The sequence below is a fragment of the Borostomias antarcticus genome, assembly GCF_949987555.1.
Source record: "Borostomias antarcticus genome assembly, chromosome: 12".
NCBI classification, from domain to species: Eukaryota; Metazoa; Chordata; class Actinopteri; order Stomiiformes; family Stomiidae; genus Borostomias; species Borostomias antarcticus.
This window is the reverse complement of record NC_140245.1, coordinates 9,671,519-9,698,434: the sequence shown is the minus strand read 5'-3', so window position 1 is coordinate 9,698,434 and position 26,916 is coordinate 9,671,519. Positions and strand designations below refer to the sequence as shown.

Sequence of the window (26,916 nt, the reverse complement as noted above, 5' to 3'; positions counted from 1 at the left end):
GTAGTGTCTCCTCTCTGTGAAACTGCGCCCCCTACAGGCTCGACTCTGCCAGGGCTGTTCCAGTCCAGTCTGCTGTGGTTTGCTCTGTTCCATTAATGCATCTGGCTAAACTGGTTTATCATACGAGGTTTGAGTTCCCCGCTAAGTGCTGCTGTCTCTACCAGACCGTATAGCTACGTTCATTTGCATTCAAGACCAGAAATACACGTTTCACCCATCATATGAGTGACAGAAATCCTGAGAGGAAGAGCGCTTTTCCGAATGCATCAGAATACGTGATGAACCACAAACAAAACAACATCAAATCCGATTTGAGAGTTTGAGTTGAGCCACCTTGACTTTCCTGGATTCGCCCTTCGCAGTTTTATTGAAAACCATCTTCCGGAAACGTCTTAAAGACCCTGTAGGCAGCGCGTCCCCCTCAGCGGTCTCTCAGTGCGAGCGGACTGATGATGAGCGTGCGGCGTAGTAGCGGTTGAGCGGCCAGGCTCCGCCCCTAGCGGTGGTGTCTGCAGTCTGGCTCAGCGTCGTATCTGACTGCAGTGGAGGAGCAGGAGGAGGAGGAGGAGGTGAGAGAAAGGAGGGGGGAGGTGGAAGTTGTTCACGCTGACCCAGGCACGTCCCTCTAGCTCTCCCTCCTTCTTTCCCTCCCTCCCTCCCTTCTGTCCTCCTTTTCTTTTTTCCGTTCTTCCTTGCTCTTTAAGGGGAACCATTTTTAGGCTACCGCTAATCTAGCACAGTCGGATAGGTCAAAGCCAAGCTCACCACTGCAGAACTTTGACCAATCCAGGCATGTTAGATCAGTGGAAGAGATGGAGGAAGGACTTCGAGAGTGTGCGGTCTCTGTCTCTGTCCCTCGGCCTTGGTGCTGCTGCTGTGTTTGGGGAGAGACTCCTTATCAAAGGTCTGTGCCTGGTCATGCCGTCCCTCTCCTCCTCCTCCTCCTCCTTCGCCTCCTCCTCCTCCTCCTCAAGGGAAGGTCGAGAGGAAGAGAGAGAGATAAAAGAATGAAGTGTCTGAAATTAGCAGACTACTTCCCTTAAGCCAAATACTGATTAAAATGTCTGAAGGGCTGGTGGATTATTGGACCACATTCAGGTCCTGAGAATGAGAGGGAGGGAAAGATTGACTGTGACTGGGAGAGTGATAGATAGAAGAGTTAGGGCTGAGAGAGTGATAGAAGAGTTGGGGCTGAGAGAGTGATAGAAGAGTTGGGGCTGAGAGAGTGATAGAAGAGTTGGGGCTGAGAGAGTGATAGAGTTGGGGCTGAGAGAGTGATAGAAGAGTTGGGGCTGAGAGAGTGATAGAAGAGTTGGGGCTGAGAGAGTGATAGAAGAGTTGGGGCTGAGAGAGTGATAGAAGAGTTGGGGCTGAGGGAGTGATAGAGTTGGAGCTGAGAGAGTGATAGAGTTGGGGCTGAGAGAGTGATAGAAGAGTTGGGGCTGAGAGAGTGATAGAGTTGGGCTGAGAGAGTGATAGAGTTGGGGCTGAGAGAGTGATAGAAGAGTTGGGGCTGAGAGAGTGATAGAGTTGGGCTGAGAGAGTGATAGAAGAGTTGGGGCTGAGAGAGTGATAGAAGAGTTGGGGCTGAGGGAGTGATAGAGTTGGGGCTGAGAGAGTGATAGAGTTGGGGCTGAGAGAGTGATAGAAGAGTTAGGGCTGAGAGAGTGATAGAGTTGGGGCTGAGAGAGTGATAGAAGAGTTGGGGCTGAGAGAGTGATAGAAGAGTTAGGGCTGAGAGAGTGATAGAGTTGGGGCTGAGAGAGTGATAGAGTTGGGGCTGAGAGAGTGATAGAAGAGTTGGGGCTGAGAGAGTGATAGAAGAGTTGGGGCTGAGAGAGTGATAGAAGAGTTGGGGCTGAGAGAGTGATAGAAGAGTTGGAGCTGAGAGAGTGATAGAAGAGTTGGGGCTGAGAGAGTGATAGAGTTGGGGCTGAGAGAGTGATAGAGTTGGGGCTGAGAGAGTGATAGAAGAGTTGGGGCTGAGAGAGTGATAGAAGAGTTGGGGCTGAGAGAGTGATAGAAGAGTTGGGGCTGAGAGTGATAGAGAGAAGAGTTAGGGATAAAGTGACTATTAGATGGATCAGGGGGCCGCTGTGATGTAAGAGCCCCCTCTTTCTCATCCGGTCTAGGCCAATCCTAGAGGAGAAATAGCTAACAGGACATTGCTGTTCCACGGTGTTTATAAACTCAAACAACGCACATTTGATTGTTCAAGGTCAGCTGTATTATCTCATAAGGAGAGACGAGTTATGCAGCCAGACATGAAACAAACGAGCAATTCACATGACATCACTAGACATTACATAATTTATAATAACAATAATACAGCAGAGAGGATATAAGGCCCACTCACCCCACCAGCTCAGTGGCGTTGTGGTTAGAGTGTCTGCCCTGAGACTGGGAGGTCGTGAGTTCGATCCCCGGCAGAGTCATACCAAAGACTATTTAAATTTTTTTTTTTTTTAAAAAGGTACCCGATGCCTCCCTGCTTGGCACTCAGCATCAAGGGTTGGATTGGGGGTGAGTCCCTGCGACATACTAGCGTCATGTCCAGGGGGTGGACTTGTACATCAAGCTGCCTCACGCTAAGGAAACAGGAGATAGGCTCCTGCTCTATGGGCTAATTAGGCTCGAGAACCAGTTCTCAAGGATACTTACTACTACTACACCCCACAAGTCTTGAACTCTTGACGCGTGTGGATTCTAGAGAATACATACAGCAGACAGGGTGAGGGGCTGAAACGCGCTTGTTCATTGTCCGCTGTATATATGCATTAAAAGCAGTTAAAACTTTTTGGATAATGCGGATTTCACCCCTTTTGTTATAAATAATACAGATATCTAAAGTGCAGAGGAGCTTTAGAGAGGTGCTTTCCACCGCTTTGACATTTCATTTGACCTTCCCTGTAAAATGCGACAGACCTACTGTAATATAAAAATAACAAGTTCAACACATGAACTCATCCAATCTAGCTGTTGTCCGTCTGATGTGAATGCCTACAGAGTAAATACATGGTAAGTTAGTAAAATGGTTATAGGTTGTAGGACTGTTATAACAGCCTTGTTGAGTGTAACATTGCATTCTCCTAATGACTTAGCTTAGTTGTTCAGAAGGGCTGCAGACTGGGGCCCTTACTTTTTAATTTAGGTGCACCAGCACATAATATAGGTGCACCACTAATGTCTCACTGTGCCTTTTGGCGCCACAATGCAATTTACAAAATCACCTTTTTTGTCAGTAGCCATAAACATAGGTAAATTCTTAAAATATGATGCACATGATTGTAAACTAGAGATGCAACGGTATGAAAATGTCATATCGATTATAGTGACCAAAATTATCACGGTTATCAGTATTATCGTGGTATTTTTAAAATGTGCTGAAAATGTAAAAAGAAACTACTGATATTAAAATAATTTCAAAGTTTTATATTGAAAACAAATAAAATTAGCAGCACTATGCAGTTTTTGTTTGCATAAACATTAAAACAATACATCTTAGGGACTGTTGCTAACTTTGGTTGATGCAGGACAGTATTTACAATAAGTATTTCAAAGCACTGTAGTCAAACACAGTTTTAATGCTAATTTTATGATGATTAATTTAATCGAATTTTTGTCGCAGATTATCATTATACCGGTTATCGTTAGATCCCTATTAAACAAACAGGAATAAAGTTATTTTTCATAAGGATGATCTGGACCTTAAATTTAGTACAAGGTAGCTCTCTGGCTATATTATAAGCAGTGGTAAACTAATCATTTTTGTCTCCTCACTGCTGGGTTTGCCGCTGTCTGGTACTGAAACGCTGCAGGGCAGGGAGCTGCTCTGCCCGTGGTCAAACCAGAACCCTCAGAAGCTCTCTGACAGGTCTGAGGGAAGAGGCAGAGGGAGGGGAGAGAGAAAGAAGAGAAATTAGGGCCTGCAAGGAGTAGATATCCTGTCCCAGCCACATGCTGGTTTTAATGTCTGAAGGGTTGATGGTTGTTTTGAACCTGAAAATATGAGAGAGAGTGAGACGGAGAGAGGGACAAAGGCGGCGAGACCAGAACACAGGTTAGGTGAGGAAACTGGAATACAGGTTAGGTGAGGAAACTGGAATAGAGGTTAGGTGAGAACTGGAATACAGGTTAGGTGAGGAAACTGGAATACAGGTTAGGTGAGGTAACTGGAATACAGGTTAGGTGAGGAAACTGGATTACAGGTTAGGTGAGAACTGGAATACAGGTTAGGTGAGGAAACTGGAATACAGGTTAGGTGAGGAAAGTGGAATACAGGTTAGGTGAGGAAAGTGGAATACAGGTTAGGTGAGGAAAGTGGAATACAGGTTAGGTGAGGAAACTGGAATACAGGTTAGGTGAGGAAACGGGAATACAGGTTAGGTGAGGAAACTGGAATACAGGTTAGGTGAGGAAACTGGAATACAGGTTAGGTGAGGAAACTGGAATACAGGTTAGGTGAGAACTGGAATACAAGTTAGGTGAGGAAACTGGAATACAAGTTAGGTGAGGAAACTGGAATACAGGTTAGGTGGAGGTAACTGGAATACAGGTTAGGTGAGGAAACGGGAATACAGGTTAGTTGGAGGTAACTGGAATACAGGTTAGGTGAGGAAACTGGATTACAGGTTAGGTGAGAACTGGAATACAGGTTAGGTGAGGAAACTGGAATACAGGTTAGGTGAGGAAACTGGAATACAGGTTAGGTGGAGGTAACTGGAATACAGGTTAGGTGAGGAAACGGGAATACAGGTTAGGTGGAGGTAACTGGAATACAGGTTAGGTGAGGAAACTGGATTACAGGTTAGGTGAGAACTGGAATACAGGTTAGGTGAGGAAACTGGATTACAGGTTAGGTGAGAACTGGAATACAGGTTAGGTGAGGAAACTGGAATACAGGTTAGGTGAGGAAACTGTGGAATACAAGTTAGGTGAGGAAACTGTAATACAGGTTAGGTGGAGGTAACTGGAATACAGGTTAGGTGAGGAAACGGGAATACAGGTTAGGTGAGGAAACTGGAATACAGGTTAGGTGGAGGTAACTGGAATACAGGTTAGGTGAGGAAACGGGAATACAGGTTAGGTGGAGGTAACTGGAATACAGGTTAGGTGAGGAAACGGGAATACAGGCTAGGTGAGGAAACTGGAATACAGGTTAGGTGAGGTAACAGGAATACAGGTTAGGTGGAGTTATCTGTGGAATGGTCCTACAGCCTAGTACAGCATATCTGAGACGTTCTAGTGTTTCACTCTCTTCCCGTCTGTTTGACCTTGCAGGGTTTGCATAGTCACTGGAATAATTACAGACACACAGACAAGTCCTCCTTCAGCCCTCCTGCCTGTGACTGCCCTGCTCCATAGTCAGGCCTCTAGAGAGGCTCCTCTCAGCATCGGAATGCCAGGAATGATCTAGAATATCATTGAAAACCAGCTGACAGGCCCCACGTCATTAAATTGGTTTAGGCTATTTTGTTCTCTCTTTACCTTCCCATATCTCTCTCTCTTCACTTTTTCTTTCTCTATCCCCCCCTTCTCTCTCTCTCTCTTTCTCTCTCTGATGCTGCTGTCATCCATTTGTATTCCTCCCCTCTCTCTCGTCCCTGAGACGGACAGTGAGGCTAAACGTGCCGGCGTTGGTAAACGGCTTATCGGAGCTCTCTGAGGGGACAGGACTGTTAGTGGGAGGCTCTGTTTAGCTTTTCCTTCTGCGGGTTTGTTTTTCAGCCGGGCTAATAAAGGGTGTAGGTAATAGTGAAACTGTGCTCGTTTTGCTGCAGAGACATGCTCTGCGTGATATCCACGGTTTAACTAGACTCTCCCAGACTCGGGTGACGCCCAGTCAAAGACCTGATGTCAGTGGAGATGGGCCGACTTTGTTGAACACTGAGTGGCGGCCTTTGAGTCAGCGCTGTAGGATTTATGCTTGATATTTTATCTTGGCCAACCTTAAAATTCATGTTATCGCCTCTACCCAGAGACGCCGTAAACACCGCTACCAGTTACACCACTGAAAAGCTTCAGTGGTGCAAGTGGGTGATATTTATACTGAGGAGTTGAACCATTTGAACTCGGTTACACCAACAGAATGCATTCATGGGCGGAGGCCTGTGCTCTCTGAGCGCTTTTTCTAGTACTGCCTGTTTTATGAGGCGAGGTCTCGACACGCCGCGGGCCGACTAGGATCCTCCAACCACTCGTTTTTCTTTCTTCCTCATACCACCAACGTCTTGTCCTCCCCCTTTCCCTTCCCTCTGTGTAGCTGGAGGAGGCGAAAAAATGTTTCGGCACTTTAGTCTTTAGTCTTTTTTTTTTTTTCTTTCTTCGTCTGCATTCTTTCACTAGAGGGGACAGGTTGATGCACGATGCTCCGGCTCTGAGACGGGAGGCTCATCTGTGAAATGGGTCGTGGTGTCGAGCCTCTGACACACTGGAAGAGCTAGAGAAAGAGGGAGAGAAAGAGGGGGGAAATGGAGAAAGAGAGAGAAGAGGGGAGGATGAGAAATGGAGAGAGAGAGAGAGAGCACTGAAGAGAGACAAAGTTAAAGAAAGACAGAAAGTTAAAGAAAGGGAGAGAGACCAAGAGGACCGTGCGGTACAGTAGTGTGAAGTAGAGCAGGCCAGACAGGCAGCAGCAGCGGCGTCGTCGTCCCTGGCCTGTTTTCCGGGCGCTGCTCCATGCCGCGTGTGACTCGCGGTTTAAAATAGGGCCTGTGAGAGAAGGATCAGCGAGCCTTCCTCCCTGTCCTGAAAGAGAGAGAGGGCTAACTAAGACGTGCGAGTCTCTCTAGAGACACTAAAGCCCCGCGATGTGCTCGCTGTTCAACATCACGCGCGTAGACGAGCGCGTATTTTGCGGCCTGTTCATTTCTGATCACCGACCCAAGCCGACACTCCAAAGAAACGCATGAGACACGTGGTAGAAGCAAGTACAGTTTACCACAGGCTTAATGCAAACTAAAGTTTGATGATCTGATGACCTACCTAAAGCTCTGTCTGGCCTGCGTCTGGACACTCAGTCAGGCCAAAATGGCGTCGTCTCCAAAGTCTCAGTCCAACCATCATGACCTCAAGCTTTCATGAAATCTGTTCGGGCAAAGCTGATAAACTTGATGTTATAATAGACTGTTTCTTCGATCTTTTCTGTTTTGGAACTGAAAGAGTTGTTTGTTGTTTGGAAATCCTGATTTCTTATTTCTTACAGCAGGTAGCATCAGTCTGTTGTCTGTCAGGGGATCATACTCACCACAAGTAGTCATGGTGGATCAGCAGCCAGAAAGACAAGAGACCCTGATCTGCACAGCTGTGACTTACTGTAGTCCAATTAGACTAGACTTTCTCTCACACAATCTCTGTCTGTCTCTCTGTGTTTTTCTCTCTCTCTCTCTCTCTCTCTCTCTCTCTCTTTCTCACACACACACATACACTCTCTCTCTTTCACTTTCAGTTTGATAAGACTCTGCCTGTCTTGTGTCTCAGTTTTACCTCATGTGAGTTGTGGAGTGACATAAGGCTTTGTTAGAAGACCCCTAGATGTTTTCAAATGGACTTTCATGTTTTGCTATTGACATTTTCCTAGAGATTTTAAGGATAGTGTTGGCTTCGCAAGCCTTAGCATGCTGTTGCAATGCAGTTTGGTCTGAGCTGATGGTGATTCACTAAGTGTGATAATTCCACTGGCTGTTCACACTCAGTGTGTTACCCTGTGTGGGTTTCTACAGAAACATCACCTATGCAATGTTTAACACCTCACCCATAGGAGAATTTAAAAAGCTGACACCACAGTATCAAATGATTTAACACCTTCAAATTTCAGTGAGAAGCACAGGAGCCGTTTGTTCCACACGTCATCCTCACTTGACATTTTATCATGTGGAAATATTGAATATTCATCTAGCTGACATTACAGCCCCCTGTTAAACTGCCTAGGTCTCAGGGACCTCTATCTGTGTGCCCATACGAACAAGCCTCCGCAGTGCCACGTCTCGGTCAGTGACTCACTCTCCGTTCCACACGCCTCCCCTCTCTTCTCTGACCTCCTAACCGCCAGTGTGAGAGGCCATTGTTGCGTCGGGCCGTGAATGCACGGCGGCCTGGTTAACCGACACAGCGCGGCCACCAGCCGGGGAAGGGCTGTAGGAAGGGAGAGACGAGGAGGTGAGATGGGCCTTTGTTCAAGAGGGCTACTATGCTACGGAGCTTTCAGAGAAATGGACCTAGTAGGTATGGGTGTGGTCAGTTATTATTTTGAATGAGAAAGAGGCGGGGAGGTTTTGGGAGGGGGGGGGGGGTTCTCACAGTCTATAATGTTTCAGAACGTTTCACCTCGAACGCACCCCTAATGTTGCGGTCAAAGCCGGGAAGGGGGCAACGCGCGCATGTTCGTCACGGCTCCTGTGTGTGTGGGAGTTCAGAGAGGGGTCTTTATGTGAGGACTGTATGGCCTCTGTGTCCAGATGTTGTAATTCAGAAGGCCATTGTCTGTTTGTACTTCTATTTGCTATGTAATAATACAATGTACGTCATTAAAGTGTCGATCTCAAACTTTTTCATATAAATAAATGTCAGGTTCGCTATCTATAACTCTCTAATATCATATATCATATAATATCTATAACTCTCTAATATCATATGATATTTATGTTTTTCTATGTGTTTGCGTTTTGTGTTTTATTTTTCTCTGTATTTTGTATATTCTGCACAATTCAATTTGTAAAGATTGTGAGGCAGAATTATTAAACTCAAACTCATCTAGATCGCCAACTGAGGTACAGTAACATAATGATTTATGGGTTCTGAGAGCCTGGTGGCTGCACCCTGACCCTCCTGGCGAAAAAACACAAGTAATATGCTTTTGTTGTAAGAGACTTGAAATGCATACCTTTCAGTGTTTCATTGTGTTCTGCAGGCCTTACACCTACCGACTTTCCCCCCCGATTTCAAAATCAAAGACAAAATTCCAAAGTCAGAATAAAATCTTGAGTCTTGCTGGAGTTCCTGTGCGCTCTCGTGATCAGTCGTTAGGTGTAAGGTGGTCTTAAAACTCGATTCTGGCCAGTCCTTTTCACGTCTTGGCCTTACGACAATATCAAACATGGTTTCTTAGTTCAAGTCTTTAGTCTTGTCTTATGCAAATTGTGTGGTTCAATGACGTGACCATTATCAACAACCAACAGGCGATTTGCAGAATCCTAGTCTGTGACTAGTCTGTGACTTAAAACTCTTTTAAAAGTCTTTAGATGTGAGAGGGTGTCAGATGACAGTCTTTTAAAAATCTAAAGTTTTATCAAAGTTTTCTAGTGTAAGGACAGCACTAGTTAAATCTGTAAAGATGTCCCATTGGGGCTTCATGGTCCACAACTTTGGTGCATCTGTGTTAACTGGCGAGCTGATTGGTTCTCTCTGACACACAGTGGGGTCCAGTCAATGTTCTCAGAGCTATGCTGGGTATTTCTTCATGAATGAGAGTGTTTTAAGACGCCCTGCCCATAGGACACAGTGGTGTCATCTTATTCTGAAGGCCCAGATGGCCTTTGCTGCTCTGTGTCTCTGTAATGTTATCTGACAGGCTGATAGAGACACCCTCTTTCTCTCTCTCTCTCTCTCTCTCTCTCTCTGTCTGTCTCTGCCTCTCTCTCTGTTTTTGTCTCTCTCTGTCTCTCTCTTTCTCTCTCTCACACACACACACACACACACACACACACACACACGCGAAACAGGTCATCTCAGGCTCCTATCTATGGGTGTTATAGATGTAGCTGTAGCCTAGGCTATATGATACTTGGTCCGGACGGTATAGCCTTGCAGGCTTGTGTCAGACTGTTGGCTGACTCTACTGTATGTGCCATCGTTACCCTGCCTGGCAGTGATGGGATTGGGGGTCCCAGTCGCTGTGTCACCCTCCGCCCCCGTGGGGATCTGAGCCCAGGACCCGTCTACGCGTTTCGCAACCCAGTTTAGCGATAACACCATTGAGTTTAGGGTTAAGGAAGACCCTAACCCTACACCTGACCCTCACCCTATCCCTACACCTGACCCTCACTTTAACCCTAACCTTAACCCTAAACTCTATGGGGTTGCGAAAAGTAATCTCGCGCCCAGGACTGGTGTATGTCTGTGTGTGTGTGATCATCATCATAGCATGTGACATCGTCATCTCTTCTACTCTGAAAAACCAGGAAGTGAAGCCGGGGCTCAGACACGCAGGGGAGGGGAAAGTGGGCTTCTCAACGCTGGCAGGAGCCTTGAGAGAATCTCTTGTGCGACGGAGCGGCCATGTTGATGTGTAAACGGAGACTAGAAATGAGAATGACTTATTCAGCGCCATGACAGTATTAACACAGCTGGGACTGTCCACATCTGCTTAATCTGTGTATCCGGCTGTCTATCTCTGCACCTCCCTCTCTCCTCTCGCTCTCCCTCTCTCTGTCTTTTGCTCTCTCCTCTGTCTCTCTCCCTCTCTCTCCCTCTCTCCCCCTTGTGCGATTTACTTTGAAGCTGTTGGATTAAGATTAGATTGTATTTTTTAGATCTAACTGTGAAGAGTTGAGGCCAGATATCCTAACCATTGATTAGCTTTGAGTCAGGAAGATTTGACTGCAGACCATTGGCACAGACTGATAATGTAACTTTGGGCTTTGCTGCAACAAGGAAATTGTGCTAATCTGTCAATGGTGTATATTGGCTGCCCCTTAAGCTTTTACCTAAGTTTTTGGGAAGTTTTTTGATGGTGCATCTATTGATTGTGTAGGCCGACAAGAGGATGTAGTCTCTCTTTCTCTCTCTCTCTTTCTCTCTCTCTCTCTCGCTCTCTCTCTCCCTCTCTCTCTCTCTCCCGTTCTCCCGCTCCCTCTCCCGCTCTCTCTCTCTCTCTCTCTCTCTCTCTGTGTTACATCATCCTGTCCTTAGTGGCTTCTGCGGGCTTGTCCACCAGCCAACCACAGCGCAGGAGAATTAGCGTCATTAGTGAGAGCCAATCAGATCCTCTGAGGTACTAAGCCCGGATTACCCATCAGGCCATTTGAGTTCATCTGCTAGCTGACCTACCACACCGCATGGCAGCTACCCTGCTCTGTGGCCTAACGACAACAACAACAATAACAACAACAACAAAGAGAACCAATCAGTGTGGCCCATTGATTAGTCTCCTAGGAGCTGTCATTATAACTCTGGGAAGGTCACAGGGCCATTTTAATGTATTTATCCTTTATTGATACAGGGGAAGACTTTTGACGCATGGATCTCTTTTCAAAAAACACCCTGTGAATACATCCAACCCAAAGACAAAAAATGAAACACCTGCAGTATATGAAACTAAAGATACACATGTGAAGTCATGGAGCAGCGTGAGACAGAGCCTTGGCTTGTTCATGTGCTGCAGTCTGGGGGTTTGTCTCTGGTCTTGGGTGGATGCGGCGGCCATGTAGGCGCCGTCCAGGGTGCTGGTTGGGAGGAGAGGCTACAGCCCATAGAGACGCACGCGGAAAGACAGACAGACAGACGGATCAATAAGCGGCAGCTGCAGCAGCTGTGCGTCCAGACACTGACTCTGTGTTTGTGAGAAAGGGGGACATTCAGTCGGCCCTCTGTGAAAACCCACCACATGGCCTGTGAAGGAAGTGTCTACAGTGAACTGTGTTTTCCTGTAAGTTAACTAGCAGTGGACTGTGGATGTCCAAGCTACTGTATGTCTGCAGTCCAGTTAATGTAATGTTGTCCTGCAGACGGTCAGTATCTCATCTGAGTGTCCAAGTTAAGTTTTATTTTTTCCAGGTGAATGTTTTGAAGAGTTGACATCTCTGTAGTGTGATTATTATTGATAAAACTCCAGGCCTGTAGTCGTGTAGAAGTGGAAACTCCTTCTGGAAATGGTCAAGCTGAACTTCTGTCCTGATTAATTGTCTCTGGGCAATCAATTCCATGCTATGCCTACGTACAGTGCGTACAGTACAGGGTCGGCTTGTTCTTGGTAGGCCGAGTGTATAACAACCTGATCCTGTTGTCACAAAAGCAATTTCTTCCTGACTCTACCATTACCACTACCACCCTCTCATTGTTCTCTGTACAGCACATTGTGTTGCCTCTGTGCATGAAATGCGCTATACAAATAAAGTTTGATTTGATTTGATACCAACCTCATCAACAAGGCCTGTGTCTCCCTCGGACTCGGACTCAGCAGCACTAGTACTTGCTCAGGATGTATTGAACATATGATCTCTCTTATACATAAACACAATTTTATAAGCACATTGCCCATACATAAACACATTGCACATCATATTGTATTTGCCCTTTGCTTCTTGCGCTACTACGCTATTTTGCACTGTCTTGTCTTGTCCTTGCACCCTGTCTATTATTGTTTATTCTTTAGGGCTATACACCCAACAGTATAGTGTGTGTGTGAACCTACCTGGCAAAAATAAATCTGATTCTGTTTCTGAATTAGGGGTGTAACGGTACATGTATTCGTACCGTACCGTACCCTACGGGGCTTTCGGTACGGTACAGGCATGTGCCGAGCGACCCGACAGATCATTCAAAAGATCCCTTTCAGTAGACTGACGCAAAATATTTGTCACAGCTGTGACAATGGGCTGTTTCTTAATCGACTCTTGTGAAATAGCGCCACACTTTGAACCTTTCACTCTCTCTGCCATCGCTTCTGTCACTGAAAACGAGTCTCCTCGCATCGCAGGCGTGTGTGTGCGCCCCTCCCCCCCCTCAGTTCGGCTCCCTCACACAGCGAAATAGGCTATAGGCACATAAGTCATTTGATATAGGCTACAGTCCCGTGCGACCTGTCTGTGATTTGGAAACGAGTAGCCTACGAGCAGTGTCATCATATCAGCGCACAACTCACATTTGTCAGTGGGCTCGCGTTGATATTCAGCCGTCCTCATTACCGTCCTCCTGAGGTAAAACTATAAATTCTGTTTGTTTGCCTTAGCCTAATGCACCGTAATGAAACACAGGTAGGCTAAGGGAATAATTTATATATCACGGAGGTTCCAATGTAGGCTATAGTCCTTGCAATGAGAGAAATTAAACTCCGTAGCTGCACACAGCGCGCGCTCGTTTGTACACGCACGTTTGCACACACAGTCTATATCTCTGTGGGAAAAAAGGCAGATTTATTTTTTAGTAAAGATTTTAATTTATTTAGTTTACATTTTTATTGCATTTAAAAATTCGTTTTAAATAAGTGATTCAAAAACATATTTTTAAGTAGGCTATTAGTTTTTATTTCATTTTCTACTGCTGGGGACATCGTCACTGCCAGCAGGTCTTCCCTGTCTGCTGACAGTGTTGACAAGTTGATTTTTCTGGCCAAAAATATGAAGGTTGAGTGAAGTGGGGTAAATGGGGTATGAATGAGGGGGAAACACTTAAAAGAAAAAGAAACAGCAAAGTTACTTGACACAGCATTGTAGGCTATTCCACTGGTCAACATTGTTGTTTTTTTTGTTTTGTTATGTTGTTGTTGTTGTTGGGTGTTTTTTTTGGGGGGGGGGGGGGGGGGGCAGTGATGCAGCCTGAAAGGTATTGCTGTTTGTAAATAAAATTATATTAAAAAGATTGATTCAAGTTAATTTTCAAAGAATAGAAAAGGAATCGGAGTAGTGCAGGCGCGCCGCTCCTGAACCGAACCGAGACTTCCGTACCGAGGTACGTACCGAACCGTGATGTTTTCATACCATTTCACCCCTATTCTGAATGGAATGAATTCACCCCCAATATCATAACTTCGCAATATCATAACTTAATTCTTCAAATGACCTCTCTACTATGAATTTCAGGCTCTCTCTCTCTCTCTCTCTCTCTCTCTCTCTCTCTCTCTCTCTGAGAAGCATCCTGTTTATGCGCTGTCGTGAGAGCAGGTCTAAATGTGTTCTTCCATTCCATGCTGGGTTGTTTCTGACCGATGTTCTGTTTTTGGCCGTGGAAAAGCACACATGATGACCGGACATTGGTCAGCGAACCCTAAATATGAACTAAACCTGACCCGGTCCACTGTGAGTAGTGGGGTGTGTTCATCACAGCTGCAGCTGAGGACACCTGGGACTGTCTGGGGGAGGATAGGACAGACCTGGGACTGTCTGGGGGAGGATAGGACAGACCTGGGATTGTCTGGGGGAGGATAGGACAGACCTGGGACTGGGGGAGGATAGGACAGACCTGGGACAGAGTGGACACCTGTGGATCTCGGATGTCTCTCTCTCTCTCTCTCTCTCTCTCTCTCTCTCTCTCTCTCTCCCTCTCTCTCTCCCCTCTCTCTCTCTGTCCCTCTCTCTCTCTCTCTGTCCCTGTCTCTAGTCCTGTGACTAAGCCCTTCACACAGATTGAGTGCAACCCCTTTGGCTGGACTGTTGCTCTACATAAACACCTGTGAACTCCGGCTCGTCAGGCGTGCAAATTAAATACCAGCTGTACAGTAGAGAAGGGCCTCTGTGGGACTCGTGAAGGAGATGAAACCAAGGTGAGATGAAACCAAGGTCGAGATGAAATCAAGTCAAAATAGGAAGTGATTATCCAAATGCTGGAATATGCTCCCCTTGGGGTTTCACTCTCGTGAGTCATACTCTCTCCCTGCCGATGTCCGACATGCCACCTCTCTGGACACTTTCAAATCCACCCTCAAAAACTCATCTGTTTAATGTTGCCTTCAATTTTTGATTCCACTCTACACACACCCAGTCTCCATTAGTTTATTGTTTATTGTCCCTTTTACTGTCCTGTTTTATTCATTGTCTGTGCTTTCTTTGTTGATTGTTTATTTCTTGATATTTGTAAAGCGACCTTGGGTCACATGAAAGGCGCTATATAAAATAATAATAATAATAATAATAATAATTAATATACTCCGAGGCCTCTGGATTCTAAGTGAGCCTGCAGAATAAACGTAAGGCCTTTAGTTTCTACTTTGTGTTCATGTGACTTGACTGCGTTAGCGACGCGGCGTGTTGTGAGCTGCACCCATGGCTGTTCAAATGTTTCCCTCTTGAATTGAATTATTGAATTATTATTTTGCCTTATTCAATACGTTGTGGAAATAGATCGATTGTCTTTGGCCGATGGCACGATACTGCGTGTGTGTGTGTGTGTGTACGTGCGCGCTCGTGTGTGACTATTCAACCATGATGATGGAAACTGCTGGAGGCCAAATAGCGATCAACTACTGCTTCTCCCTCTGTTTTCTCATTCTCTCTCTCTCTTTCTCTCTCTCTCTTTCTCTCTCTCTCTCTCTCTTTCTTTCTCTCTCTCTCTTTCTCTCTCTCTTTCTCTCTCTCTCTTTCTCTTTCTCTCTCTCTCTTTCTCTCTCTTTCTCTCTCTCTTTCTCTCTCTTTCTCCCTCTCTCTCTCTCCCTCTCTCTCTCTTTCTCTCTCTTTCTCTCTCTCTCTCTCCCTCTCTCTCTCTCTTTCTCTCTCTGTCTTTCTCTCTCTCTCTCTCTCTCTCTCCCTCCCTCAGGGTATTCTTCTATACATTCTTCTCTTTAACCAGCTGTAAAATGTCTCACACTCACAAACTCGGCACTAACACCTCACCTAGACAACTCCCTCTCTCTATCCCTGCCTCTCTACCTCTCTATCCCTCTCTCTCTACCTCTCTATCCCTGTCTCTCTCTATCCCTCTCTCTCTACCTCTCTCCATCCCTCTCTCTCTACCTCTCTCTATCCCTCTCTCTCTCTACCTCTCTATCCCTGCCTCTCTCTACCTCTCTCTATCCCTCTCTCTACCTCTCTCTATCTCTACCTCTCTCTATCCCTCTCTCTCTACCTCTCTCTATCCCTGTCTCTCTCTCTACCTCTCTCTATCCCTGCCTCTCTCTACCTCTCTATCCTTCTCTCTCTACCTCTCTATCTCTACCTCTCTCTATCCCTCTCTCTGTACCTCTCTCTATCCCTGTCTCTCTCTCTACCTCTCTCTATCCCTCTCTCTCTACCTCTCTCTATCCCTGTCTCTCTCTCTACCTCTCTCTATCCCTGCCTCTCTACAGTACCTCTCTCTACCTCTGCCTCTCTACCTCTGCCTCTCTCTCTCCCTGCCTCTCTCTCTCCCTGCCTCTCTCTCTCTACCTCTCTCTATCCCTGTCTTTCTCTTCTATGTCTCTGTCTCTCTCTCCTGGCTATCCTTCAATCCCGTCTGTTCACCCCCCGTATAACCTGGCCTTCCCGTAGCTCAGTCAGGCCTAGTTGGAGCAGCGGATGCACTGTTGTTGTGTAACTGCGTCAAGGAGCTCTCTCCCTCTCTCCCTGCTGTGTGTTCACCTTGCACTTCCCACGTGGAAAATAAGGTGTGTGTGTGTGTGTGTGTGAGTGAGAGACAGAGAGAGAGAGAGGGAGAAATCTGTTTGTCCTTTTACATACGCAGCCAAATAAATCTTCCTGAGTGGAAAGAGAGGTGGTTGAGGTTTTGTGTCCTGACTCGGTAATTTAGGCACTAATAACAGTACTGTGTGTGTGAGTGTGTGTGTGAGTGTGAGTGTGTGTGTGTGTGTGGCTACTCTCACCCCCGCTGGTATGCAGTAAAGCAGGTTGATCTGTGTCACGGAGGGAGGGAGAGAGAGAGAGAGAGAGGGATGGTGTTGTGACTAAAAGCTCTCTTCGCCTCTCACTCCCCCCCTCCCTCCCCGTCTCACAGCCCATAGAACGCTGTAGAAAGACCGCCCCCTAGTGGACATGGATATGAACCTCACTCCTGGGGAATGGGACTATACAGGTGCATCTCAGAAAATTAGAATATTGTGGGAAAAGTCCATTATTTTCCATAGTTTTATTCAAAAAGTGAAACTTTCATGTATTCTAGATCCATTACACAAAGTGAAATATTTCAAGCCTTTTTTGTTTTAATCTTTATGATTCAGTATGTTAATTGATACACGCAATACTTGGTGCGGGATCCTTTTGCACAAATTACTGCATCGTGGAGCGTGGAATGGAGGCAATCAGCCTTGAAATATTTCACTATGTGTAATGAATCTATAATATATGAAAGTTTCACTTTTTGAAATAACTATGGAAAATAATGAACTTTCCACAATATTCTAATTTTCTGAGATGCACCTGTAGATCTCTTCTGGCTTGTCTGAGTGGAGATACCGCATACGTTCTCTCAATCTCTACTCTGTGTTTGCGTGTGCGTGCGCGCGTGTGTGTGCGTGCGCGCGTGTGTGTGTGTTAACCTAAAGAGATGATAGGCAGAGTATGGATATAGAGAGTCAGCAAACAGAAAGTTAAAGGAAAATCAGAATCAGATGTATTTAGCCAGGTAGGTTTGGTCTGTCTGGAGTGTTTTGGACTGTTGGTTTATGACATCACATCGACAACAATAGACCAGGCGCCGGACGAGACAGGACCGTGCAAATGGCTGAATGTCACAACAACCTTATCAAACTGAGTAGCCGTTTCAGGGAGCTTGGTTGTGGCGTGACCAGCCTACAGAGCCAGCCAGGCCAGTAATATCAGCCTGCGCACTATTCTATTCACTCTCCATAGCCAATCTGACAAAAAAAAACTCTCCTCTTAACTGTGTGTGCTTGTGTGTAGTGTGTGTGTGAAGGGCCAGAGAGCCTGGTAATATTGTGTGTGTGTGTGTGTGTGTGTGTGTGTGTGTGTGTGTGAAGGGTCAGAGAGCTTGGCAATACAGTATGGTGTGTGTGTGTGTGTGTGTGTGTGAAGGGGGAGAGCTTGGTAATACAGTATTGTGCGTGTGTGTGAAGGGTCAGAGAGCTTGGTAATACAGTATGGTGTGTGTGTGTGTGTGTGAAGGGTCAGAGAGCTTGGTAATACTGTGTGTGTGTGTGTGTGTGTGTGTGTGTGTGTGTGTGTGTGTGTGTGTGTGTGTGTGTGTGTGTGTGTGTGTGTGTGTGTGTGTGTGTGTGTGTGTGTGTGTGTGTGAGTGAAGGGTCAGAGAGCTTGGCAATACAGTATGGTGTGTGTGTGTGTGTGTGTGTGTGTGGCCAGAGAGCTTGGTAATGTACAGCAGCTTGTGGTGGCGGAGCCGACCTCTCACGCCCTCTATCTGAATCAGCTGAGTCAGCTGCCCTGATCCTGATCCATTTGGAGAGAAGGCTGACAAGAGGGAGGTTTTGTGGGTCGGTTTGAATTGTCGTCTCTAACTTTCAAAGTGACTGACTGTGTGTAGCTGGAGCGTTCCGGCGCTAGTGGGGTCTGGGCTGGGTCTAAATCCTGAGGCCCACGCTTGTCTGGTCTGGGATGGGTCTAAATCCTGAGTCCCATGCTAGTCTGGTCTGGGCTGGGTCTAAATCCTGTGGTTCTGTTACCTCCAGCTCCTCCTCACCAGAGACGCACTGGAGTTCAGCAGGTTGACCTTTTTATGTCTCTCTCTCTCTCTCTCTCTCTCTCTCTCTCTCTCTCTCTTTCTCTCACACACACACACACAGATTTACCCGTGTGTTGATGTGTATGTATGTGCTATTAGCTTTTTCCTATGGCCATAGGGTTGCCAGGTTTCCCATGTAACTATGAAGTATTTTATCAGCAGGCTAAGATCAATTTTCCATTGTGGGGAGAAAAACCCCAACTGTCACTTTGTCATGAGGGACTTTGTGTGTGTGTGTGTTCCTTTGCGACTGTGTTTGGGGAGGAGAAGTGAGAAGTGGGTTGTCTTGTGGTTTTGTGGGTGATGAGAGGGATTGTATTCCACCGCCATCTTAATGTTTGACTGACTGACTTACCCTTTACAACACACACAACACACACACACACACACACACACACACACACACGCAGTTGGACAGGCAGACTGACTAGGATCACACAGAGACATATGAGTTTCCTAGCTTTAAATAGACTAGATGCGTTCAACTTCAGCACGATCCATGTAAGAAGGCCTCTGTCTGGATCCTCACACACCAGGAGACGACTTCTGCCATGAAGTCTTCTGACAGCACTCAATCTGAGGTAGAGAACATCTAATACGAGTCATCAGATAGTCTAAAGTTGTAAAGTTGTGTATCGGATATTTAGGTGAGTTTGATATCTCAATATCTCTGATATTTGCACTTCTGGGACTGTTTCAATCAACTGGGTGAATAGATCAAGTGCACCCCTAGTACTTGACATCATTTTCTATGTGTGCATGGCCTGCATAGCATTAACATAGCATAGTCCTCCTAGCTATGGGCAGCATGTTGAATGAGGTAGTGTAGCTCTCTAACTGTTAGCCCACTGGTTGAGGACGCCTGCAGGTAAAATGTCTACTGTTATGTTGTTACATTACATTACAGTCATTTAGCAGACGCTTTTATCCAAAGCGACTAACAATAATTGCATTTAAAGTAGGAAGAGCCAATGTACTACTACTTGCCACAACTCACAAGTGCATCTTCTTTCTAAAACAAGTACATGAGCATAATCTAGTGCTGAAGGCAAAGTGCAAGAATAGCAATCTAAAGTACAGTGCAATATAATATAATACAATAAGTGCTTAGGCGGGAGGATTGTTGTAGTACTTCTTGAAGAGATGAGTTTTGAGCCTGCGACGAAAGATGGGCAGCAACTCTGCTGTCCTGACATCAGTGGGCAGTTCATTCCACCACTGCGGGGCCAGGACAGAGAAGAGCCGTGACCGTGTCGATCGACCGCAGGAGCCTCGGAGTGACGGGGCAACCAGTCGCCCTGAGGTAGCAGAGCGTAGCGGTCGGGAGGGGGTGTAGGGTTTGACCATGGCCTGGAGGTAGGAGGGGGCTGTTCCTTTCATTGCCCTGTAGGTTAGCGCCAGAGTTTTAAACTGGATGCGAGCCGCTACAGGGAGCCAGTGTAGGGAACGGAGGAGGGACGTTGTGTGGGAGAATTTGGGGTGGTTGAACACCAGGCGAGCAGCAGCTTTCTGGACAAGTTTCAGAGGTTTAATGGCTGACGCCGGCACCCCAACTTGTTGATACCTTATGTTGTTGTAGAGGTGTTCTTAAAGGAGTAGTAAAGGGAAAAATCATGTTTAGCCCTATTTTAAGGTTACTTAAATTTGATCATATACAATGGTTCAGATCAAAACGTTGACAAAACTAGCACTTTTGAGAAAGTCTGATAATTGCTCTACCACCGTTTTGGTCATACAATGGATGTGGATGGGCATCTTGAAAAATCATTAAAAAACATGTTAAACTCTCGACTTCGACCTTAAAACAGGGCTAAACATGCATTTTCCCTTTACTACTCCTTTAAAAACAAAACAAAGGTTCAGGGGGGAAAGAAAAATACGCAAAAGGTGTGGGACAGGTCAATGTACAAACCTCACCTTGGACAGTGTGTCACTTCCTGTTCTGTGGCCTGCTGACTGCTTCCTGCTTCCTCTCCGTCTCTCCCACCTGTCTTTCTCTACTCCTCTTTCTCTCCCTCCTCTCTTTCTCTCCCTCTCTTTCTCTACTCCTCTTTCTCTCCCTCCTCTCTTTCTCTCCCTCCTCTCCTCTCTCTTTCTCTCCCTCCTCTCTGTCTCTACTCCTCTTTCTGTCCCTCTCTTTCTCTCCCTCTCTCTCTCCCTCTCTTTCTGTCCCTCCTCTCTTTCTCTCCCTCTCTTTCTCTACCTCCTCTCTTTCTCTATGTCCTCCTTTCTACCCCGCCCTTTCTGACAGATGGACACTTGACTGTCCAGTCTGTAGTTAGTGGTCAAACCTTTCTATTGAAATCATCTTGTGATGTTGCTGCTGTTGATCCTTTTTGGCTGTACCCCATGTTGTCCCCTATGTAGCCTCGCTTCACACAAAAGCTTTGTATAACGCAATATGTATATAACTGTAGCTGTTGTCTGTACTTATAGATGTCTCTCTCCCCCTCTCTCTCTCTCTCTCCCTGTCTCTCTCTCCCTCTCCCTCCCTCACTCTCACTCCCTTTCCCCCTCTCTCCCTCACTCTCTCTCCCTCTCTCACTCTCCCTCCCTCTCTTTCTCCCTCTCCCCCTCTCCCTCTCTGCTTCTCCCTCTCTTCCTCCCTCTCTCTCTCCCTCTCTCCCTCTCTCTCTCTCTCTCTCTCCCCCCCTCTCTCTCTCCCTCCCTCTCTCTCTCTTTTTCCCTCCCCCTCTCCCTCTCCATCCCCCTCCTCCCTCTCTCTCCTTCTCTCTCTCCCCCCCTCTCCCCCTCTCTCTCTCTCTCTCTCTCTCTCTCCCTCTCCCTCTCTCTCTCTCACCCTCTCTCTCCCTCTCTCCCCCCCCCCCCCCTCTCTCCCCCCCCCCTCTCTCCCTCTCTCTCTCCCTCCCTCTCTCTCGCTCCCTCACTCTCTCTTTTTCCCTCCCCCTCTCCCTCTCCATCCCCATCCCCCCCCTCTCTCCCTCCCTATCTCTCCCTCTCTCTCTCCCCCCTCTCTCTCTCTCCCCCTCTCTCTCTCTCCCTCTCTCAGACGGCGTCTCCCTCGGGCCAGGGCCGCTCCGACTCTCCCGTCTACACCAACCTGCAGGAGCTGAAGATCTCCCAGTCCGGCCCTCCTCCCTGGCCCTCCAGCTCCCCGCTGCACACGCTGGGGGACTGGGAGACCCACCGGGACCCGTCCGGGCGCCACTTCTACTACCACCCGCCCCACCCAGGAGAGGACCTGGAAGCCCCCCCGCGCCCGGGACACCAGCGTGGGCAGCAGCCGCGGGGAGCTGCACCAGGGCACCGGGGAGACGGAGGTAGAGACGCACACACACACTAGGGCTGTCAAAAAAAAATCGAAGTTCGAAAGAAATTTGAATATCTTTTTTTAAAAGAAGGTCGAACCTAAATTTGAGAGTTCAAATATTGTAATATTAATAAATAATATATTATTTATCAAAAATTATGCAGCGAATCGTGTTCATGCAGGAAGCGTTCATTTCCCGTGCTGTCAAAAACACCTCAGTGAGTGTTCAGTGATCATGCTATCATATTCATGAAAAATCTTATAAAATTTGAATATCGTTCGATCTCTACAAAATTGATTTGAATATATTCAAACTCAATTTCATGGCACTTTTGACAGCCCTAACACACACAAATACACACACACACACACACACCACACACACACACACACACACACACACACCACATACTAGAATCGGCCGTGAGCAGCTCCAGCAGCAGCAAAGGGAACGTCCACTGAGTTGCCTGCACCACACTGCCACCTTCTGGCCACATGGCACCATTACCAGTTCTATGGTGTGACAGAGTGGATCCAGTAAACTGCTTCAGACCCGGGCCAATTGCTATTTGCAAAAACTGTTAGATACTTGGGGATAATCTCGAGTTCTTTTATGCAGTAGGGATGTTAACAGTTAATCGACTATCGATTAACTCCATATAAGACTTTACTCAAGTAAGATTTGGTTACTCTATTAATTGCTTGTTAATGGAACAGAACTTTTTTTGGGGGAACGAACGTTATCAACGGGAGTTGTGTTAAATGTAATCATGATTTAGGGTCTGACTGCACATGAGGGCGCCACGCCATGTGGTGAAGGCTAATTGGGATGCTGGGAAATTTCAACGACACAGTGGAAGAAAGACACAAAAATGAAGCGAGCAAAACTCAGTCCAGCGCGGGACGTTTTTATCAATTAATCAATTATCGTTTTTTAAGGTTAACAGTTATCGATTAATGAAATTCCTTGAAATTTGCAACCCTATTATGCAGTGCAGTAAAATCAATCCGAGTGAGATGCAAATCAAAGCACCTCATGTACCTTCAAGTAATTGATCAGTGTAATTGACCCAGGTCTGGACTGCTTCTAGAAGTTTCTCTCTGCTGCTCTCTGTGCCGTTAGTGAGTGGTCATAGTGGGCTGTGCCTAATATCTGCTACTCTGCGACTCATTCTGATTGGTGATTGGTTTCCACTGTTCTCTTCATGCCTAACTCTGGTGATTGGTCAATCCCCCCCCCCCCTCTCTCCCTCTCTCTCCCTCTCTCCCCCTCCCTGTCTCCCACTCTCTCCCTCTCCCCCTCTCTCCCTCTCTCTCCCATGTCTGGGCGTGCGATATTAGACCACGCCGCCGCTCTCCATCTCCCCGTCCTTCCTGCCCCTCCTCTCGCTCTCCATTGGTCGCTTCCAGCCTCTGTCGGAGGAGGACAAGTGTCCCGGCATGTATTCTAGCCAATCAGACAGCCAGTATGGGTCCCCGCCCCGCGGTTGGTCGGAGGAGCTGGACGAACGGGGACACATCCTGTATGTCAGTGACTATACCAACGAGAAGGTATCTCCCTCTCTGTGTCTCTCTCTCTCTGTGTCTCTCCGCTGTACTCTCCTCTGTCGTTCTCTGTCTTGGTGTGTTTAGCTGAAATGAGGTTGATTGTGGATCTATGGATCTGAAAGCAGTGGGGGGGGTTTCTCCTGGGTCCTAATGCCTGATTGATTGTCTGCATCACTTTAGTGAGGGGAGCGTTGTAACGCTTGGTCAAAACAGCAACACCCGATAGCCTAGAAAACCACACCTCAAAATGGGGTCATGTAAGGTTGCTGTACGTCACACAGAGTCTAAGTCTTAGACTAATGCAGGTGATGTTTGGTCAGTGGATGTATCTACCCGGCCCGTATCTTACGTGTGTGTGTGTGTGTGTGTGTGTGTTGGTGTGTTGGTGTGTTGGTGTGTCGGTGTGTTGGTGTGTCGGTGTGTGTGTGTGTGTGTGTGTGTGTTCAGTGGATAAAGCATGTGGATGAGCAGGGCCGGCCCTATTACTACAGTGCTGACGGGTCCAGGTCAGAGTGGGAGCTGCCCAAGGTGAGACACGGGACAAGGGTCAATAACTCTTTTAAGATGCTCCTTATACTGGACTTTAATTCTAGAGATGGGACAGATCCGACCCAGTATCGGGATCCGGCTCTGATCCAGACGTGGTTCACGGATATTGATTCATTCAATCATAGGCTACAATTCACCTTTCCCTCAGTCCATTATCTAGTTCACCAAACTAACCTCCCTTTCAGATAGACGTTCGTTGAGCGAGTGAAAGTGAAAGTCTTGAGTTGCATGCGCTGCTAGAGTTGGTTACACTAGACGGTGGCGGAGGATTTCCAAAAGCAAATGCGCCTATTTGGCAGTATTTCAGATTTAAACCCAATGCTAATAGGGAACCTGATAACATTAATGAGACAATCTGTGAACTACAGCCATTTCTCCCTCTCCTTACTCTTGTGTCACAGTGAAATATGACCCCGTTGCTCTACTGAGGCCAACTCTGTAGCACGTGTAGTGAGAGAGAGAGCAGAGCAGACAGGGGGGCTCATCTCAGGATTACATTTGACTAATTAGCTGGTTATTTGATGAAAGTGGGCGTTGATACACAAAAATGATTATATAGTATTTGGGGATTCTTTCATTGTTAGGCCTACATCCAATATACAAGTAGCCATATGTTGGGTAAAATTGATGAGTAAAATTATGTTTTGGTTCCTCAACAACAAGATACAAGATATCCTAATAATAAAACCAGTTCAGTACAGTAACAATACAGTAAGAATATGGTGTGTGCAAAGTGTATGTTAATGATAATAATTTAGTTGATTATAAATAATTATAAAAAATAATAATTAAAAAAAGACCGATACGATGTAACTTTATTATCACCAATTCTGAAATTGGTCTTGCAACACAGCTCACATATGCAACATATAACAGTACACACATTTGACGAACGAAAAAAATAAGTAGGCCTATTACATCCATACACACATCCATACGTGCATCCATACGTGCATCCATCCATCCATGAGAAATGTGAAAGACGAGGGCACAGCTGACCGTTATTGTTTTACTGACTATGATCAGAGCTAGATTTAATTGTAAAGTTGACTGGCCGCTGGTATCGGTATTGGAACAGTATCTGCAGATATCCAAACTCGGGTATCGGAATCGGATCAGAACTGGAAAAAGGTGGATCGGCGCATCTCTTTTTAATTAAATGTAATCTAACAGGCACAGTGCACACATAATGTTTGAAAGGAAGTGACGTTTGAAAAAGAAAGTGTGTTCTCTGATGTCAGGTGTCATTCAGGCCCATTGTAAAGGAGAATGACTACCCTGGGTACGTATATTATGGCCAAAATAAATAACCACATTCTCCTCCTCGCCTTCCTTTCTTCTCTCTCTTTCGCCCTGCCATCCTCCGTCCTTCTCTCCCTCTTCATCTCCTCCTTCTCCTTTTCTCCCTCTCCCTCTTCATCTCCTCCTTCTCCTTCTCTCCCTCTTCATCTCCTCCTTCTCCTTCTCTCCCTCTTCCTCCTCCCTTTCTCCTTCTCCTTCTCTCCCTCTTCCTCCTCCCCTCCTCCTTCTCCTTCTCTCCCTCTTCCTCCTCCTCTCCTCCTTCTCCTTCTTTTCCTCCTCCCCTCCTCCTTCCCCTTCTCTCCCTTGTCTCTCTCCCCTCTCCTCCTCTTCCTCCTCTCTCCCCTCTCCTCCTCCTCCTCCATCTCTCCATCCCCCTTCCTCTTCCTCTAGTATAATCACTCCCCCCCCCAACCAGAAGGGGGCGGTACTAAGAGCCGAAGTCTAGACAACAGGAAGCAGGTGGAGCCCATTGTTCTGACCAAGTGGAGACACAGCACCTACAATCTGGAGCCCAGTGACAAGGTCAGAGGTCACAGCTGCACCTAATGGCCCGTACAGACTACACCTTTTTTTTTTTTTGTCTTTCACGATGGTCACCATGTCACATTTGCATAAATCCTTGCGGTGTCATGGCCGGCACACTGGCAACACTACACGAATGACCACGACAAATCATCGGATGCTGTCTTTCATGGCCATGCGCGTCATTGCGCGAGTTCAGGTAGTTCGGACAAGAAATTGTCAGTCATGGAAGAAGTATTGTATGCACTGTATACAAGCTTCATTTCTACTCGAAATTATGGTGGCGGTGTGTTGTGCCAAATAAATCTGACTCCCCGGTAGAATCTGACTCCCCGGCAGAATCTGACTCCCCTTCACTATCTTTGAGTTTTGAGTTATCTTTTGACTGTCGAAACGGTATGTAGGCTACCACAACTAGGCTATATCTGCCTCATTAAAACTACAGTTGATACAGTTGAAGTAGCCTATTACATTTTCGTCTGGGATTCATCCCTTTTTATCTACTGACTTAGAACCATCCAACCAGTGACCTAGAGATGCAGGCTAAGCACTAAATGTGAGGAGAGATAAATAATATGACTTTATATGAATAGGCTTGTTACTTGTAAACTGTTATGTAGGTTCCTATTCCAAGTGTTCTCGTAGTTTATTATCGTGGATGTTATAGCAGTAGCTAGCCTTAGGTTCGCATTGCGATGTGGTCATCTTAAAACCTACATGTAAAATAGCCTCGCTTTGTGTGAGAAGTCGCTCCTCTTGTGATGTCCTGGTCTTTATAGAGTGGTAGAAACTGGACAACTCGTTTTGTCAGAAGAAGAGCGCAGATGGAACTAAACGCGAAGGGGAGTGGGATTCTGCCAAAACTATCAGACCATGAGTCGAAATTCAGGGCAAGCTGTGTTGCTCAGAGTCAAAGAAGAAAAATAAAATAAAGGAAAAACCATTGTGGACCCGTTCCTGGGTGTCATGAAGAGGACAGTATGGGCTGTTTGTCCCTTAAGGTAACAGATGTAAAGAACACTGTCATCAACGTTAAGATACGTCATAGGCATGGTCGCATGAGATTAGGCAGGTAGGACATCAGACTAGGCAGGATTTTTTTTTTGATATGCTAGACTTTTCGTCAGGGTGTCGTAGGGCGTCCCAGACGTCAAATTGCTGATCTTAGATTATGTCACACTACACAGCTTTTAGTCGTTCCCGACGTCCAAAATCGGGCCCGACGCTGGACACCGTCTGCAACAAAAAATCGGCCCAAAATTGGCCTGAATTTGTGTAGTCTGTACAGGCCATTAGAGGTTATATAGGAACCGAGACAAGCACATCACACACACACACACTTACGCACAAATATGCACACACACACATATGCAAACATACATAGA

The 26,916-nt window shown here is 46.4% G+C and overlaps 1 protein-coding gene across 1 annotated transcript in view; it reads left to right on the top strand.

Moving 5' to 3' along the window:
* The window catches only part of LOC311316152 (rho GTPase-activating protein 12-like), a 53,435-nt gene that overhangs the window by 16,639 nt on the left and 9,880 nt on the right, over nucleotides 1–26,916 (top strand). Inside the window, 5 exon segments of the mRNA XM_084446940.1 lie at nucleotides 21,350–21,514; nucleotides 21,516–21,620; nucleotides 22,952–23,161; nucleotides 23,606–23,686; nucleotides 25,400–25,531. Of these exon segments, the coding sequence (XP_084303066.1) occupies nucleotides 21,350–21,514; nucleotides 21,516–21,620; nucleotides 22,952–23,161; nucleotides 23,606–23,686; nucleotides 25,400–25,531 (693 nt within the window).